At 43.7% G+C, this 18,732-nt stretch overlaps 1 protein-coding gene across 1 annotated transcript; it reads right to left on the reverse strand.

Annotated features, from left to right (window-relative positions):
• Nucleotides 1-14,274: 14,274 nt before the first annotated feature.
• socs1a (suppressor of cytokine signaling 1a) lies at nucleotides 14,275-16,903 on the reverse strand. Its single transcript, XM_048552481.2, has 2 exons — nucleotides 16,461-16,903; nucleotides 14,275-15,202 (listed from the first exon to the last, which is right to left on the reverse strand). The coding sequence occupies exon 2, from the start codon at nucleotides 15,128-15,130 to the stop codon at nucleotides 14,489-14,491; it is 642 nt and encodes a 213-aa protein (XP_048408438.1). The 5' UTR covers nucleotides 15,131-15,202; nucleotides 16,461-16,903; the 3' UTR covers nucleotides 14,275-14,488.
• Between the last annotated feature and the right edge of the window lie 1,829 nt (nucleotides 16,904-18,732).

An 18,732-nucleotide genomic window follows, 5' to 3' on the forward strand; every position in this document is an offset into this window, starting at 1 on the left:
TCTTTAAGGACCGCAACTTCCCCCCCACGGTGATTGAGAACGCCCTTGACCGTGTCTCCCGCATTTCCCGCGACACATCCCTCACACCCCGCCCCCGCCACAACCGCCCCAAGAGGATCCCCCTCGTTCTCACACACCACCCTACCAACCTCCGGATACAACGCATTATCCTCCGACACTTCCGCCATTTACAATCCGACCCCACCACCCAAGACATTTTTCCATCCCCACCCCTGTCTGCTTTCCGGAGAGACCACTCTCTCCGTGACTCCCTTGTTCGCTCCACACTGCCCTCCAACCCCACCACACCCGGCACCTTCCCCTGCAACCGCAGGAAATGCTACACTTGTCCCCACACCTCCTCCCTCACCCCCATCCCAGGCCCCAAGATGACATTCCACATTAAGCAGAGGTTCACCTGCACATCTGCCAATGTGGTATACTGCATCCACTGTACCCGGTGCGGCTTTCTCTACATTGGGGAAACCAAGCGGAGGCTTGGGGACCGCTTTGCAGAACACCTCCGCTCAGTTCGCAACAAACAACTGCACCTCCCAGTCGCAAACCATTTCCACTCCCCCTCCCATTCTCTTGATGACATGTCCATCATGGGCCTCCTGCACTGCCACAATGATGCCACCCGAAGGTTGCAGGAACAGCAACTCATATTCCGCCTGGGAACCCTGCAGCCATATGATATCAATGTGGACTTCACCAGTTTCAAAATCTCCCCTTCCCCCACTGCATCCCTCAACCAGCCCAGTTCATCCCCTCCCCCCACTGCACCACACAACCAGCCCAGCTCTTCCCCTCTACCCACTGCATCCCAAAACCAGTCCAACCTGTCTCTGCCTCCCTAACCGGTTCTTCCTCTCACCCATCCCTTCCTCCCACCCCAAGCCGCACCCCCAGCTACCTACTAACCTCATCCCACCTCCTTGACCTGTCCGTCTTCCCTGGACTGACCTATCCCCTCCCTACCTCCCCACCTACACCCTCTCCACCTATCTTCTTTACTCTCCATCTTCGGTCCGCCTCCCCCCCTCTCCCTATTTATTCCAGTTCCCTCCCCCCATCCCCCTCTCTGATGAAGGGTCTAGGCCCGAAACGTCAGCTTTTGTGCTCCTGAGATGCTGCTTGGCCTGCTGTGTTCATCCAGCCTCACATTTTATTATCATAGATATTTCCCTCTTGGGTTTTTGCAACCCTCTCCCAGAAGTAATGCTGAAGTGACTTCTGGTCAGCAAAAAGGGCAGGTTACATCAAGAGAGCAGTGACTGAACTGCAAGCGCTCTCTCTGTTTCTTTGCAATATCTTCATTGATCGCCTATTCAGCCTTGGGAAAAGTACAGCTGGAATTTTACAAGACCATGGGACCAGAGATGAGGGATAACCCCATCAGCTCATTTCTTGTCAGTGTAATTCTTCTAAAAATGAGCTGTGGTGTTTTCTTTGCTATTTTTAAGTTGAACTTTATTAGTGTGCATTATGAATTTTAATGAAATGTGCATCTGCACTACTCCCCCCACCCCCATCCCTCTGATCCTGCAGTGCATTGAGTAGACTCTTCGCTCACCACCTTGTCCATTTAGATGTTTACCAATTCCACAATGATATATTGATGTGGATAGTTTGTAATATCACACTCCAAGCTTGAAGAAAACAAAAAAAGCCTTTATGGGTCAGTGCATTGAGTATGGGAGTTGGGAATTCATGTAATGGCTGTACAGGACTTTGGTGAGGCCACTTTTGGAATACTGCATTCAATTCTGGTGTCCCTGCTATACGATGGATGTTGTGAAACTTGAAAGGGTTCAGAAAAGATTTACAAGGATATTGCCAGGGTTGGAGGGTTTGAGCTATAGGGAGAGGCTGAATAGGCTGGAGCTATTTTCCCTGGAGTGCCAGAGGCTGAGGGGTGACGTTATAGAGGTTTATAAAATCTTGAATGGCATGGATAAGTTGAATGGTCAAGTCTTTTCTCCAGGGTAGGGGAGTCCAAAACTAGGGGGCATAGGTTTAACTTAAGAAGGGAACGATTAAAAGGAACTTAAGGGACAGCCTTTTCATACAGAGGGTGGTGCGTGAATGGAATGAGCTAACAAAGGAAGTGGTGGAGGCTGGTACAATTACAACATTGAAAAGGCATCTGGATGGATATATGAATAGGAAGGATTTAAAGGGATATGGACCAAATGCCGGCAAGTGGGACTGGATTGATTTAGGATATTTGGTCAGCATGGACAAGTTGGACCAAAGGGTCTGTTGCCATGCTATACACCTCTATGCCTCTGTGACTCCATAACTGCAGACGTTGGAAATCTGAAACAAAAACAGAAATTGCTGGAAAAAGCCAGCAGTTCTGAAGAGGGGTCAGTGGATCTGAAACATTAACTGATTTCTCTTCATGGGTGCTGGAAGACCTGCTGACCTTTTCCAGCAATTTCTGTTTTTGTTCCTGTTTAATTCTTGCATGGAGCTGGAAAAGAGGCTCCAGTTCAGGGGATACCAGAGAGTTTCCTATTGTTTGTGTTCAAAATTCAGACACAGCTATGAAACATTCCTTACTGAGAGACTTATACATATCTTTCGTTCCTGGCTCTAATTTATAAGTACACAATGAAAACAGTATGTACAACAGTTGTGGTAAAGGTTTATTGTATGTTACGGTATAATTGGAGAATTTAGATTGTAGCAAAGTAGATAGAATATACCAGAGATAATGGGAACTGCAGATGCTGGAGATTCCAAGATAATAAAATGTGAGGCTGGATGAACACAGCAGGCCAAGCAGCATCTCAGGAGCATATCCTCTGATGAAGGGTCTAGGCCCGAAACGTCAGCTTTTGTGCTCCTGAGATGCTGCTTGGCCTGCTGTGTTCATCCAGCCTCACATTTTATTACATTAGATAGAATATACCTTTTGGTTTCAGTTCTATGGAGGGGACATGTTTTTATAAGAGGTCGAAAAGTCATTTGTAATAGTGATCTGAAGACCATTTCCAAGAAAGCATGTGATTTAAGTGAAGTGTCTTGATCAGATAATGGGGTGGTGAATTGATGAATATTTACAAAGTTGAGCTTTGCAACTACAGAAAGATATCTGGTCAGAGGCCAGAATGAGGTTTCAGCTCAGAAGAAAAGTTTCATTTCTGCAGCAGGTTTATTTATCGAAATCTCCAGGCCGAGGATTTTTAATTGGTAGAAATCCTTAGGTTGGGCTAATTTTGAGGAGATATGATGGCATAGAGATATTATTCATTGAGTATTAATCTGAAAACCCAGGTAATGTTCTAGGGGCCCGGGTTCAAATCCTGCCTTGGCAGATTCAAATTCAATAAGTAAACATCTGCAATTAAAGAATCTAATGATGACCATGAATCTATTGTCAATTGCCAGGAAAAACCCATCTGGTTCACCTATGTCATTTAGGGAAGGAAACTGCCATCCTTACCTGGTCTGACCTACATGTGACTCCAGACCCACAGCAATGTGGTTGACTCTTAACTGCCCTCTGGGTAATTAGGGATGGGCAATAAATGCTGCCTGGCCAGCGATGCCCTTATCCCGTGAATGAATAAAGGATAAAAAGTAGTGCTAACCAATGAACCACGAGGAGCAAATCCTGAGGGATAGCACTTACCTGTGTTTGAAAAGGCAAGGACTGATTAGGGAAATCATGTATGACTAACTTGATTGAGTTTTTTGAAGAAGTAACGAAGAGGACTGATGAGGTCTGAGGGGTGGGCATGATCTACGTGGACTTCAGTAAAACATTCAGCAAGTTCCTTGTGGTGTACCGGTTAGCAAGGTTAGATCACATCAAAGGCAGGGAGAACTAGCCCATTGAATACAGAACTGGCTCAAAAGTAAAAGATACAGGGTGGTAATGGAGGGTTGCTTTTCAGACTGGAAGCTAGTGACCAGGGGTGTTCCACAAGTATCAGTGCTGGGTCCATTGCATTTTGTCATTTGTATAAAAGATTTGGATGTGAACATAGGAAGTATGGTTAGCAAGTTTGCAGGTGACACCAAATAGGAGGTGTAGTGGACAGTGAAGAAGGTTACCTTAGAGTATTAAGTGATCTTGATCAGATGGGCTAATGGGCCAAGGAGTGGCAGGTGGAGTTTAATTGAGATAAATGTGAGGTATCTTGGAAAGGCAAATCAGGGCAGGACTTATACACTTAATGGTAAGGTCCCAGGAAGTGTTGCTGAACAAAGAGACCTTGGAATGTAGGTTCATATTTCCTCAAAAACAGAGTCACAGGTACACAGGGTAATGAAGAAGGCGTCTGGTATCTTGCCTTTATTGGTCAGTGCATTGAGTATAGGATTTGGGTTGTCATGTTGCAGTTTTACAGGACATTGGTTAGGTCACTTTTGGAATACCATGTCCAATTTTGATCTCCCTGCGATAGGAATGATGGTGTGAAACCTGAAGGAGCTCAGAAGGATGTTGCCAGGGTTGGAGAGCCTGAGTTATAGGGATAACAAGGTGTAGAGCTGGATGAACACAACAGGCCACGCAGCATCAGAGGAGCAGGAAAGCTGACGTTTTGAGTCTGGACCCTTCTTCAGAAATGGGGGAGGGGAAGGAGATTCTGAAATAAATAGAGAGGGGGAGGCAGATGGAAGATGGATAAAGGATAATCGATAAAGCCATTTCTGTGTTCATCCAGCTCCACACCGTTGTATCTCAGATTCTCCATCATCGGCAGTTCCTACTATCTCTGAGCTGTAGAGAGATGCTGGATAGGCTGGGGCTATGTTCCCTGGAGCATCAGAGGCTGAGCGGTGACATTATAGACGTTTATAAAACCTTGAGGGGCATTGGTAGAGTAAATACACAAGGTCCTTTCTCTTGGGTGGTGGAGTCCAAAACTAGAGGGCATAGGTGCAATGTGACAATGGAAAGATTTAAAAGGGACCTAAGGGACAACTTTTTCATGCAGAGGGTGGTGTGTGTATGGAATGAGCTGTTAGAGGAAGTGATGGAGGCTGGTACAGTTACAGCCTTTAAAAGTCTCCTGGATGGGTATATGCATAACAAGGGTTTAGAGGGATATGGGCCAAATAGTGGCAAATGGGACTAAACAGATTTAGGATTCTGGTCAGCATGCACAAGTTGGACCGAAGTCTCTGTTTCCGCGCGGTACATTTCCATGGCTCTGTGACTCCATAACTGCGGATGTTGGAAATCTGAAATAGAAACAAAAATTGCTGGGAAAAGCCTGCAGTTCTGAGGAGAGATCAGTGGATTCAAAATGTTAACTGATTTCTCTTCATGGAAACTACCAGACTTATCTGGTTGGCAATGGATGATTTGGATGGAAGGCTCTGTTTCTGCGCTGTACATCCTTATGACTAAGGCTCTATGACTCTGCTGCAACGAGGAACATCAGTTTCCTCACCAATATTCCCCTGAACTAGCAGCAGCCTATGAAACACAAAGCTGTGTGACTTAAAAGAAAGGTAAGGCAGTAAGATTTGTTCTTCGTTCATAGAAACTGAGAAAATGAAGCGAGATAAATCTGACAAAGAGAAACAGAGTGAATAGTATGAATAGACAAGTATAAAATGGAGAACCAAGAGGGAGCATTGGATGAAATGTAAACCAGCTTCTGAGGACTTTATAACAATTTTCCATTTACTTACCCTCAACTAATTTTCCAAGTGAGTGGGGGGAATTTGCGTAATTTTATTTTTTTAAAAAAATACAACTCTGGGCCCAAAGAATTTCATTTTTGTCTTTTTTACCTTTATTCATTCAAGAGATGAGGGTGTCGCTGGCCATTTATTGCCCATCCCTAGTTGCCCAGAGGGCAATTAAGAGTCAACCACATTGCTGTGGGTCTGAAATCACATGTAGGCCAGACCAGGTAAGGATGGCAGTTTCCTTCCTGAAAGGATATTAGTGAGCCAGAAGGATTTTCGCCCTAACAATCAACTTGCAGCCATCATTAGATTCTTAATTCCAGATATTTATTGAATTCAAATTCCACTATCTGCCGTGGCAGAATTCAAACCTGGGTCCCCAGAACATTATCTGGGTCTCTGGATTAACAGCCTCCCCTGTCCCCGCAGACATGTCTGTGCGAGACCTTTACTCTGACAATGCTGCACAGTCTCACTAATTTGCAGTCAAAGTCCATGGAGTTTGAACTCACAACCTTCAGTTTCAGAGTTGAATTTGACAGTACAAAGCAGCAGCACAGTGTCGGATATTTTCTGTTGCACCAACAAACACATAAAGCGATAAAATCCTGTTATATGGGTGGCAATGATTAAATCTGTACTGTCTCAAGAAACTGCCTGAAATTACACCAGCCAAGGATTTCTGCAGGACTCATGCTGCCTCTGGAATGAAGGTTGTGATGGGAAGTTATTTCCACAATACAATAGTAAACATTAATTTTGTCATCTGTAAGAAACATTTCTGGCAGGGGTTGGTGCGAATTGGCTGCTGAGGTAGCGCTTATAGAACAGACACACCTATGAAAGGCCACAGTTATCTTTAATTTGTCATTCACAGTATTTTTGTAGGAATTATGTTTGTAGATTTTATTTCACCTGTCTCCAAAGTAATTCCTCAGGAGGGATGCATTGAGGTAGCAGTAATGAGAACATGTTACATGGGATTAAATAACTGAGAGAAGATTATGTCGTTTTTATTTGGCCATATGGTACATTGGCAACTGGGGAAGGCCAAATGTCTATGGCTAGGTTATAGATTAGTTCAAACAACATTCTTAATGACTTGTATTATGAACCCTGGTTGGCATCGCCTTTTCTCATTTTGCAATTTGGTGAGCCTGATATTCTACAACCTCTAGTCTTTCTGGTCAAATATCTCCACAAAGACCAGTTTCCTGTCACTAAGTCACCTTTAATTTACAAGTGGAGAGTTCTTGGCACTGATCCAGCTCCCTCAGAGCCAGCTTTCAGAGTGAAAAGTACCTCTGACGCTCCTGTTCTTATCTGCCAGTCAGGGCTACCTGATTGGACCAGATTAACAGCCCCAATCAGGTGCCAAATATGAAATCCAACAGGTTGACCTTGCGACAAGCATCACATCTGGAATATTGTATGCAGTTTTCATCTCCTGCTGAACGATATATCCTCTTGGAAGCAGTCCAAAAAAATTCACTTGACTAATTCCTGGAATGAAGGGTTTATCTTAAGAAACATTGAACAGGTCAGCTCTACACCCATTGTCAGTGATCTTATTGCGACGTAAAATCAAACACACGCCAACTTGATGGCTTTGTGAGTATGAAAAAGTTGAGTGTTACATAAATGGGGAATGACTGCAAAATTTTGAGGGGCAGAAGATGTACGTCTTCTACTGTATTTGTCATAAAAAGTTAGTGTACAGGTTCAGAAAATAATTAACAAGGCTAATGGAATGCTATCCTTTATTAAGAGTGGAATTGAACATAAAAGCAAGGTTGTTTTCCTTAATTTATAAAAGGCTGTTGGTGAGACCACATCTCAAATATTATGTGTAGTTTTTGTCATCTTATCTAAGGAAGGATATGAAGACATTAAAGATGGTTTGGAAGAAGTCAACTAGATTTGTGAGATAAACACATTTGTGGGATCAAAACACAGCCGGCCAAGCAACAACAGAGGAGCAGAAAACTAGATTCATACCTGCGATAAATGAGGAGAGGTTGGATAGACTGAAATTGTCTGGTGCGGCTGCACTTGGAGTATTGCGTACAGTTCTGGTCGCCGCATTATAGGAAGGATGTGGAAGCTTTGGAAAGGGTGCAGAGGAGATTTACCAGGATGTTGCCTGGTATGGAGGGAAGGTCCTATGAGGAAAGGCTGAGGGACTTGGGGCTGTTTTCGTTAGAGAGAAGAAGGTTAAGAGGCAACTTAATAGAGACATACAAGATGATCAGAGGATTAGATAGGGTGGACAGTGAGAGCCTTTTTCCTCAGATGGTGATGGCTAGCACAAGGGAACATAGCTTTAAATTGAGGGGTGATAGATATAGGACAGAAGTCAGAGGTAGGTTCTTTACTCATAGACTAGTAAGGACGTGGAATGCCCTGCCTGCAACAGTTGTAGACTCGCCAACTTTAAGGGTATTTAAATGGTCATTGGATAAGCATATGGATGATAATGGAATAGTGTGGGTTAGATAGCCTTCAGATTGGTTTCACAGGTCGGTGCAACATCAAGGGCCGAAGGGCCTGTATTGTGCTGTAATGTTCTATGTTCTATGTGTCTATTGGTGTCTAGAAAACTGAGGCTGGTAAAAGATTCTGAATGCTCTTTGCAAGATGGATGTGGTAAGGATATTTCCTCTCATATGAGCACAGTTTCAAAATTGGGGGTTGGCTTTTAGGCAAGAAATGAAGAGTTTTTTTTTCCCTTTGAGGACTAGGAGCAACCTAGGAACTCTTTTGCCTCAGGAGGCAATAGTTTAATGAATATTTTTAAGGCCAAAATTGACAGATTCTCATTACACAAGGAGGATCGAAGATTATCGGGTAGAGGTAGAATTGGAAACATAAACGGATAAACCTTGAATTTATTGAAAGATGGAACAGACTCAGGGGGCTGAATAGCCTACTTCTGCTCTGAATGTATCTGTCCGCGTGTTTGCACACAATCCTGAAGTGGCTTGATAGGAAGTTTCCTCTCGTGTAGGGAATGTAGAACTAAGAGGAAAATCTGAAAGGACTGTGGATGCTGTAAATCAGGATCAAAAACAGAAATTGCTGGAAAAACTCAGCAGCTCTGGCAGCAGGTCTGAATGAAAAACCAGAGTTAATGTTTCAGGTCCAGTGACCCTTCCTCTTCTGAGTAGAGGATGACTAAACAAGCAGTGAGGGGCAGAAGATGCACTATTAGGGTCAAGCTAACTAATAATATAAAAGAAGCTTGCAAGAGTTTTTTAAATAACTAAATAAAATGAGCCCATATTTTTAGGGGCAAGTTACTATCATGGTTAGAGGATTGGCCGACTGGCAGAAAGCAGAGAGTGGGGAGAAAGGGGTCTTTTTCAGGATGGCAGCCAGTGACCAGTGAAGTTCTGCAGGGGTCTGTGTTGGCACCATAACTATTCATGTTATACATTAACAATATGGATGAAGGAGCTGAGGGGCATTGTTACTAAGTCTACAAGTGACACAAAGGCAGTTGGAGGGACAGGTAGTGTTGAGGAGGTAGGGAAGCTGCAGAAGGACTTGGGCATGCTAAAAGTGGGCAAAGAAGTAGCAGATGGAATAGGATGTGAGAAAGTGTGAGGTTATGCACTTTGGGAGGAAGGATAGAAGCGCAGATTATTTTCTAAATGGGGAAAGGCTTTGGAAAGGTGAAACGCAAAGGAACTTGGGATTCCTAGTTCAGGACTCTCTTAAGGTTAACAGACAAGTTTAGTCAGCAGTTAGGAAGGCAAATATAACATTAGCATTCATTTCAAGAGGGATATAAGACATGAGCAGAGATGTACTGCTGAGACTGTGTAAGTCTATAGTCAGACCATATTTGGAATATTGTGAGCAACTTTGAGCTCTGTATCTGAGGAAGGGTGTACTGACCTTGGAGGGGGTCCAGAAGAAGTTTACAAAAATGATCCTAGGGGTGAAGAGCTTGTCATTTGAGGAGCAGGTGAGAACTCTGGGCTTGTGATCGGTGGAGTTTAGAAGAATGAGGGGGACCTCAGTGAAATTTACAGAATACTGAGAGGCCTGGATAGAGTGGATGTGGGAAAACTGTTTCCAACAGTAGGAGAGACTAGGACCCGAGGGCACAGTGTTAGAGTGAAAGGATAACCCCTTAAAACTGAGATGAGGAGGAATTTCTTCAGCCAGCTGGTGGTGAATCTGTGGAAGTCATTGCTGTAGAGGGCTGTGGAAGCCAAGTCACTGAGACAGAGATAGAAGGGTTATTGATTAGTAGCGGTTATGGGGACAAGGCAGGAGAATGGGGTTGAGAAACATTTCAGCTATGATTGAATGGCAGAGCAAGCTCGATGGGCCGAACGGCCTAATTCTGCTCCTTTGTCTTACGGTGTTATGCCTTCTTCAACCACTTGAGTCCATGATAGGGAAGGATTTCCAGGATTTTGACCAGCAGCAGCAAGGAAATGACAATATAATTCAAAGTTGGGATTGTCTGTGACTTTAGGGGAGGTGTGACATTCTCATATGGTTGCCACTACTGTCCTTCTAGAAGCTAGAGGTCACGAGGTGCTGCCAAAAAAAAAGACAAGTTGCTGCAGAATGCATAAATAGAAGGTGTATTTCTATGCGTCTTATTCATGGACTGAATTTGTTGACCCTTACGTTTCAGTGCCCCATTTCAGAACAAAGCAGTTGGGATGCAGTTTAACTGGAACTACACACAATTTTGGCGTGGATGCCTTCAGCTTGTACACAAATAACCTCACAATATAATTCAATATTCTAATTGGTTGTTTTATTGGGCATTGAGTCAGCTGGCTGATTTTTCCATGTTACCTGGAAGTCTAGAGGTATCATTTTATTGCAATGCAATCAAAAAATTGTAGCTTTGTTTGTTAAAATCTATTAGTAAAAGATAATGAGAAGGCATGCAAACATGGGCACTCTGCCACACTGCTGAACGCTGGTTCAATCATATACATCCCATGTTGAAAGATAATCCATTCAGTTTATATCATCCGGAAATGTTCTTTCGTTTTCTTATTCAAATGATTTTTCTGGGAGATGTAATTACCCAAGAATGGTTTTGTTGCACAGTACAACTCATTCAATAGTTCCAAGAATTATGAATGCGAGATTTTGACCTGCAGGAGATTAGACTGGTGAGTTACACTCTGCTTACCTGCCCTCACCAGGGCTCTCTTAATCGCCTGTGATATGAACACGGCAGGGAATTTTTTTGCTAACAAACCCATAAATATATCTGTATATTTTACCCTTTAGCTCTATAATCTCCTCCAGTCCCACAGGCCTAGGAGATGACTGCATTCCTCCAAATCTACACTCTCAAGCATTTCCAATTTTTGATTTCTCCACTGAGCTGTGCAGATCCTGAATGGTGATCTTGTATCTATAAATCTCTTTCCTACTTTAAGAGGAGGGTGTTAGGAGTCTGCAAAGTGACCTGTGTAGGCAAAAATCTGGCAAATGCTGTGTGATGTGGGGAGATATGAGCTTGTCTACTTTGGTAAGAAAAATAGAAAATATGTATATTATTTAAGTGGAGAGAGGTTGCAGAAGTCTGGTAGTGAATCAGAAAATGGTAGTATGTAAGTACAGGATATGAATAGGAAATTATTAAAATGCTGTTATTTATTGTAAGGGGAATGGAATATAGAAATAGGAGTGTTTTACGCAGTTGTACGCAATTTTGTTGAGGCCACACCTTGAACACTGTGTATAGTGTACTGTCCACAGTTAAGAAAGGATGCAAATTTGTTTGAAAATTTTCAGAGAAGGTTCACTCAACTGATTCTTGGAGTGTTAAAAAATAAACAAGAGAAGGCCATTCGGCCCTTCAAGCCTGCTCCACCATTCAGTAAGATCGTGGCTGATATTAACCTCAACTCTACATTCCTGCAGATCACCAAAGATATTTCACCCCCTTGGTACTCAAGAATCTATCTAAATCTGCCTTAATATTAAAGATTTAAAGGGTCATTCTGGGACAATAGGCTGAACAGACTGGGCCCATATCTATTGGGATTTAGAAGAATGGGAGGTGATCTGATTGAAACATGAAAGACACTGAGAGGGTGTGACAGATTATAAGAGTATAATAATAATATATATTATATATATATTGGTTATGCTTCTCCAACAATTGGAAGTGGATTCATGGTCATCATTCGACCCTAAATTCGACTCATAAAATATAATAATATATAGCAAATATGTTACAATGCCGAAGCATGCTGTTTGGCCCATCTCATCCACATGGACCATCCGAACTGCGGCCCCTCTGGATCCTCATCCCGAAACAATCCCCTCATTTCCTATGGCTAATCCACCTAGCCTGCACATCCTTGGACACTTTAGCATGGCTAATCAACCTAATCTGCACAAAACAGAGCACTGGGAGGAAACCCGCACTGACACGGGGTGAATGTGCAAACTCCCCACAGGCAGTAGCCCGAGGCCAAAATCAAACCCGAGTCCCTGGTGCTGTGAGGCTGCAGTGCTAACCACTGAGCCACCACACTACCCCTGTGCTGTAGATCACCATTACTCTATGAATGAATTAATTAATAGTGAATGAATGAATGGATTACAACACAAATGCTGGAAACCTAAGAAAAATGGCAGCATCTGATAAGTGAAGAGCTAACTTCAGATAGAAAAGGGCTCTTTAATTGTATCTCAGTTAGTAACATGCTCTTATCAGAGATTCAGGCCCCATTCGAGAGTTTCAACACAACGAAGGGCTGACACTCTAATGCATTACTGAGGGATACTGCACTATCAGAGGTTCTGTCTTTTAGATGAGACACTAAACCAGTAACTGCTCTGACTGATGTAAAAACATCCCATGATATTATTCTGAAGAAGAGCAGGAGGGTTTTATCTCCACTGTCCTGACCAATATTTATCCCTCAAACATCATCACCAGAAACATGCTATGCTGTCAATTCACCTTACAAACACAAATTGGCTGCTGTTTATTGCACTTATAAAATAAAACTACTTCTTTGGCTGTGAAGTGGTTTGAGGACATCTGATGGTCATGAAGGTGCTATATAACTGCACATATGTCTTCCTTCAGGAAGGTGCACCTGTTGATAGAATTGGAGACTGTAAGATAGATCAACCCCTTTAAAGGAGCAAATGTTGCTTCCTGTCTGCTTCACTATGCACTTATTCAATGAGAGAGCTATTACAAAGAAGCAGATAATGGTTTTAATGTCCTGGAACGAATTTTATCTCTAAAGGTGAAAACAGATGTGTGGTGTGACCTGCCATGTACTATCATTATTTTTCTGCTTCGTTACTCCTCGTGATAAGAATGATCAATGAATGTAGTTGCTGCTGATTGTGGTTACTGGGTTACTCCCTCAGCACCAGGCCAGAGTTATTGACCACAAAATCTGGTCTGATTATCTGGGCATACCTGTGGCATTAATAGCACAAGGTAGTTGTGGCTATTATGGTCCTGACTCCAATTCAGAAACCTCATGTTTTGTTCCTTTACCATGTTTCTGACTAAGTGTCTCTGTGCCTTTTGTCATTGAGTATTGTTTCCCAAGGTCACCCTTTTAAAATCAGTCCAAATGTACTTCATGTCTATTTCAGATTTAGTGAAAAAAGTTGACAATTGCCATCTCGTGGCAAGAGCTGAAAGTGCAATCCATTGCTCCTCTTCCCAAGGAAGCTGATTAAAGATTAACAGCCCCGCCAGAAATTTACATTCTGGGGTTACAGATACCTATAAAGTTAATTGTATTCGTTCAGAATAGTGTGGGAAACAGCTGAGCTCCAAATACTCTAACTTATTTCCAGTGGAACTCTTCGCTCTTCAGTTTTCTATTTGCTTTTATATGCCCATTTCAGGGAATGGGGAGATATTGCTAGTGGTATTATCGCTGGACTTTTAATCCAGGGATCCAGGCAATGTTCTGGGGACTGACATTCTAATCCCACCATAGCAGATGATGGCATTTGATTTCAGTGAAAAAAGTCTGGAATTAAGTGTCGAATGATGACCATGAATCTATTTCCAATTGTTGGAGAAGCATAACTGATGACTTTTAGGGAAGGAAACAGCCATCTTTACCTGGTCTGGCCTACATGTGACTCTGAACCCACAGCAATGTGGTTGACTCTTAATTGCCCTTTGGGTAATTAGGCATGGACAATAAATGCTGCCTGGCCAGACACGCTCTCATCCCATCAATGAATAAAAAAAAAGTCTCTCTTCTTTTGGTCCATGATTATATTTGGCAAATTCATGTGGTGACTATGTGAAACTAGCTGCAGCATAGCGAACCAGGAGACTCTCACCCCTTAGCACCCACTACCAGCATTAATGGGTGGATTTTACGGGCTGATACATCAACCTGTGTGGCCATGTTATGAACAGAACCTTCAGCAGCCAACGATCCCAGAGTGGGACTTGAAAGGAATAAACAACATTACTGTTTTTATGCTTTCTACTGCAGAAGATGCGGAAAAGTAAGAATGATGGTTTAGAATAATCCCAACAGAAATAAAATGTTAAAACTTCATTATTAAATTTTATTTCATCAGAAAATGAATTAAGTATAACACAATTCTGCACAGCAGAGAGTAATCTGAGTGGGGGGGCCATGTGGATCCCACATAGTGTAAACATTTATTTCTTTTGTAAACAGTCATTAAAATAGATCAAGTTTTGTCCAAAATTAGAAAACAATGCTACAAAAAGGTATCTCCAGAACATGGCTTGTGTGTAAAAGTAATCCAGAGATTTTCACAGCCCATTTTTGTTGTGGATGGACTGAGCAGGGTGAGTAATGCTGCCATTTGGTTTTTATATCCGAAAAGGGAATGTTTGAAGATAGTCCTGCAAGACATGATTCAAGGGAAGCTGCTCGATGTTGTCCTTCCCAAACGACTCGATAATCCTTCTTCTGCAGAGCTCCTGCAAGGGCTGCGGCCTGACCTTTCGCAGGGGTTTAGACAGGAATCTCTTGGGAGAGACAGTGAAGTGCTCCAAAAGCTGCATGATGCATGCAAAAGACTCCTTGCTGCCATCCAGGGAGAAGAGACCACCCTTGAACTGGATTCGGAAACTGATGGGCTCCTTGGCAGTTTTGACACTGAGTGAGAAGAAGTAATTGCGTTGACTGCTGTCCCTAATCAGAAAAGTCCCCACGGGCTCAGACTTAAGCTTGCTGTGAGCTGCCTCCACTGTCATCGGACCCCAGTAAAAACCACAATTCTCCAAGTACCTACAAGTCCTCTTGATGATTTCATAGTCCGACTGAGTTCTGAATGTTTTGAAGTGGGTTTCCACCCGCCTGTTTCCGGTGTTGGCTCTTGCCTGGTGTCCATGCTCAGGGAGCTGAAGATCAGCTTCAAGGGCATCTTGTTCCACAGCTTCCAGTAGCTGAGGCTCCAGCCGATCTCTGGCCTTGGCAGCTCTGGCAGTCAGGTTGCTGTCTGCCACCATCCTATAACCAAAAGGGTCCTGGGTGGTCTCCCATAGCTCGAGACTTCAGTGCATATGGAAAAGTGACCAACTCTGTGGGAAAGAAGGAAAGACGGTGAGTCGACTCGAGTTCCCAAAATAAGTCCGGTTGAAACCAAAAGCTGCCAGTAAAGTGGGCAATTCTCATATCTGTGGCAGGGACACTAATTTCAAAATGCCAACTTGTTTTGACATCAGTCTTTTCTTTCGAAGCCCACAGCTGGATTGGACTGGGTTTTTCTTTTGAACCCATGGTAACACACGTCTCGGTGAACTACCTGCACAGTTTGTAAAAGAACTCAGAGACAAACAGAAATTGCTGGAAAAGCTCAGCAGGTCCAGCAGCATGTGTGGGGAGAGAAATCAGTTGTGAGGAAGGACTGGTGGACCCGAAACGTTAACTCTGATTTTTTTTTTCTCCACCAATGCTGCCGGACTTGCTGACCTTTACCAGTAATTTCTGTTTTTGCTCTTGATTCCCAGCTCCACTGTTCTTTTGAAATAATTATTCTGCACCTTGGACATCTGTTCTTCATCTATACCTCTGCACCACCGTTAGCTCTCCCTTTGGTTTTCGCTCTGACATCTGCTCAATTTACGCTTCCTGCCCGATGACACAAAAACCATCAGTTTTTTCAGTCCCCCCACCTCAGTTCTAAAGCAGAATCAGATTGGACTCAACAGTTTCTCTGATCCACAGATGCTGCAAGACCTGTGGACTCTATGTATCGACGCATCTACGGTACTTTCCATTTATTAAAAGAGATTGATGCCAGACAGACTTCTAACTTCTATCTGAAACAGTGCCCATGGAGCCGACTGACCCCTGTGTAAGTAAGATTAAGGAGCAACCAGACTGGCCCAGCCTACAGTGGAGTCACTGCTTGAGGAGTACTATTGTATAGACTCACTAACTAGCCCTGCTCAGTACAGCAGAAGCTGCTGCCACACAACAAAGGAGCTGCTGCTTCTGGTAACTGTCGCTATTTGCAGAAAATGCTCGCTTTTCCTCGATATATCAGGCACCGAATCCCTGAGCACAAATTCCAATTTGCACCGTCCTCGCCTCACTGTTTAACCAACTGCTTGGGAAATGTGCTGGGATATACCGGTGTTATTGCCACTGCCATTCAATGGCATCCCACCTCTTTCCAACTTTGCGCCAGTCTTCCTCACTGGTGTGGCTAAACTTTAGTAATTGGAACCAACAAACTGACCGAGTTTACTCAAGAGTCCTCCAATTCAGCTCAAAGACCTGCGCCCAAACTCATCCCCGCAAGTTTAAAACAAAAAGAAAAGTTGCAGATCTTACCTTCTGCATCGAACTAAGCGGCTGGAGATGGGAAGGCAAAAGCAGAAAGAGAACCCAGCTGGTAGAGACCCCGAGAGAAAAGGGGGCTCTGTTGGAGGAACAGCAATTGTGTGAGTGAGTTGACTCCGTGCTGGAGGAGCCGGCGTTTCTGAGCGAGCTGTCTGTCCCCACAAGGTGCTGGCAGGCTCATCGCCTCTTGTTACACTCTGCTCTAGAGTCGGAGCCGCTCCAAACTGCTCTTTTTAAAGATTACCTTCCGCCCCTTCAGTTCGAGGAAATCATCTGCTCTGAACCGACCAGTCGCGTCTCGCTCCATCTGACTTTCACTTTCACTTCCCAGTGGTTCTGAGAAATCTGTTTACGTTAAGGGGGAGGGGAGGGAAAAATTGGGTTCTGTTTTCTCTGGAAGTCTTACTCAGTGCTAGAATAAAAGGTTGATTTATGATTTGGGTGTTGCAGCGCCGGAGGTGTAGACAGAGAGAGAAACAGAGAGACAGAGAGAGACAGAGAGAGAAACAGTGCGAGTGAGTGAGTGAGTGGGAGTGGGGGGGGGGGGAGAAACAGTGGCGTGGGGGGGGGGGAGAGAGAAACTGTGTGTGTGTGTGGGGGGGGGGTGGAGAGAGAGAGAGAAAAAACAGTGGGAGTGAGTGAGGGGGGTGGGGGGAGAGAAACAGTGGGAGGGAGAGGGACATGATGTAGAGAGAGAGAGAGAGAGAGAGACCTGCTGGGAAGGTGAGAGATACAGAGGATGGAATAAAAATACAGAGTTAACAGAAAGGAGAGAGAGAGATAAAGAAAGGCACAGGCAGAAATAGAAGGAGGGAGACACGGGGATATGCAGAAAGAGAAAAACAGAGGAAGACAGACACACGCAGAAAGACAGTCATAGAAAGAGAGAAATATTCACAAAAAAGAGACCCAAACAGATAGAGACATACACACACAAACAAAAAGATAGAGACACAGACAGAAAGAGGAAGAGATAGGGACACGCAAAAGGAGAGGCACAGTTGAAAAGAGAGAAATAAATAGACAGATAGAGCGAAAAAAATGACAAACGGATAGAGAGAGACCAGGAACCCGGGAAATGCACCGACACAATTTCCAGTTTGAAGACGGGAGAGTATCCCCGAGAATTGGCAGTGAATCGGTCAGAATCCGCGGTTCTCTTAACCTGCCCCCGAGAACAGCCAGACTTCTGATCAGAGATTTTTTAAAAAAAAATAAAAGGTTCCAGTGAGATTTGCTCGCTGATAGCAGTCAGCATTTACCCGAATTTACCAGCCTGGGGGAGGGGTGCAGTTCCCCAGTGAAGCGGGATTTCAATGGCCGAGGGACCCCCCCCAGCAGAGACCACAATTTGTTTCTCCAGCAGGATTCGGGAAGTGGGCTGGATTGAGGGACCGTTGTGCTTTTTATTGTAAATTGCGATTTGGGTTGTCGGAACTTCCAGTGTCTGAGGTTTAGATAATGCAACATCTTTAGATTAGACAACTTTAAATTAAAATGAACATTTTTATGGATTTGTCCCTTTTCAACCAGTCCATCCTCTACTGTAAAAACTAATTGTTACCATGATCATTTATGGAAAGCAATATGTAAAATATGTAAATATGAAAAATCTGTGTTGTTTCTTTTATGGGGTTCATAGAATGTGTGTCTGTCTGCCGCTGGGTCTGTGTGTGTGTATCAGTGTGTCTGTCTGTGTCACCGTCTATCTATGCGTGCCTGTCTCTGTCACTGTGTTTATGTATCAGTGTGTCTGTCAGTGTCAGTGTGTGTATCAGTGTATCTGAGTCACTGTGTGCATGTGTTTGTATCAGTGTGCCTGTCTGTCACTGTGTTTATCAGTCTGTCTGTCACTGTGTGTGTTTCTATCAGTGTCTCTCCTTGTGACAATGTGTGTTCCTTTCAGTGCATCTGCCAGTGCTGTGAGTATCTGTGTGTTGCTTTTTGTATGTGTTTGTGTCTCTGTGCCTGACTGTGTGTATGTGCTTGTATATCAGTGTGCCTGTGTCACTGTGTGTGTATCAGTGTGTCTGTCTGTGTCACCATGTATGTCTGCGTGCCTATCTCTGTCACTGTGTTTATGTATCAGTGTGTCTGTCTGTGTCACTTTGTGTGTATCAGTGTGTCTGTCTGTCTCACCGTGTATGTATGTGTGCCTGTCTCCGTCACTGTGTTTAAGCATCAGTGTGTCTGTCTGTGTCACTGTATGTGTGTGTATCAGTGTATCTGTGTCATTGTGCGCATGTGTCTGTCTGTACCACTG

Source organism: Stegostoma tigrinum, chromosome 23 (assembly GCF_030684315.1).
Source record: "Stegostoma tigrinum isolate sSteTig4 chromosome 23, sSteTig4.hap1, whole genome shotgun sequence".
NCBI classification, from domain to species: domain Eukaryota; kingdom Metazoa; phylum Chordata; class Chondrichthyes; order Orectolobiformes; family Stegostomatidae; genus Stegostoma; species Stegostoma tigrinum.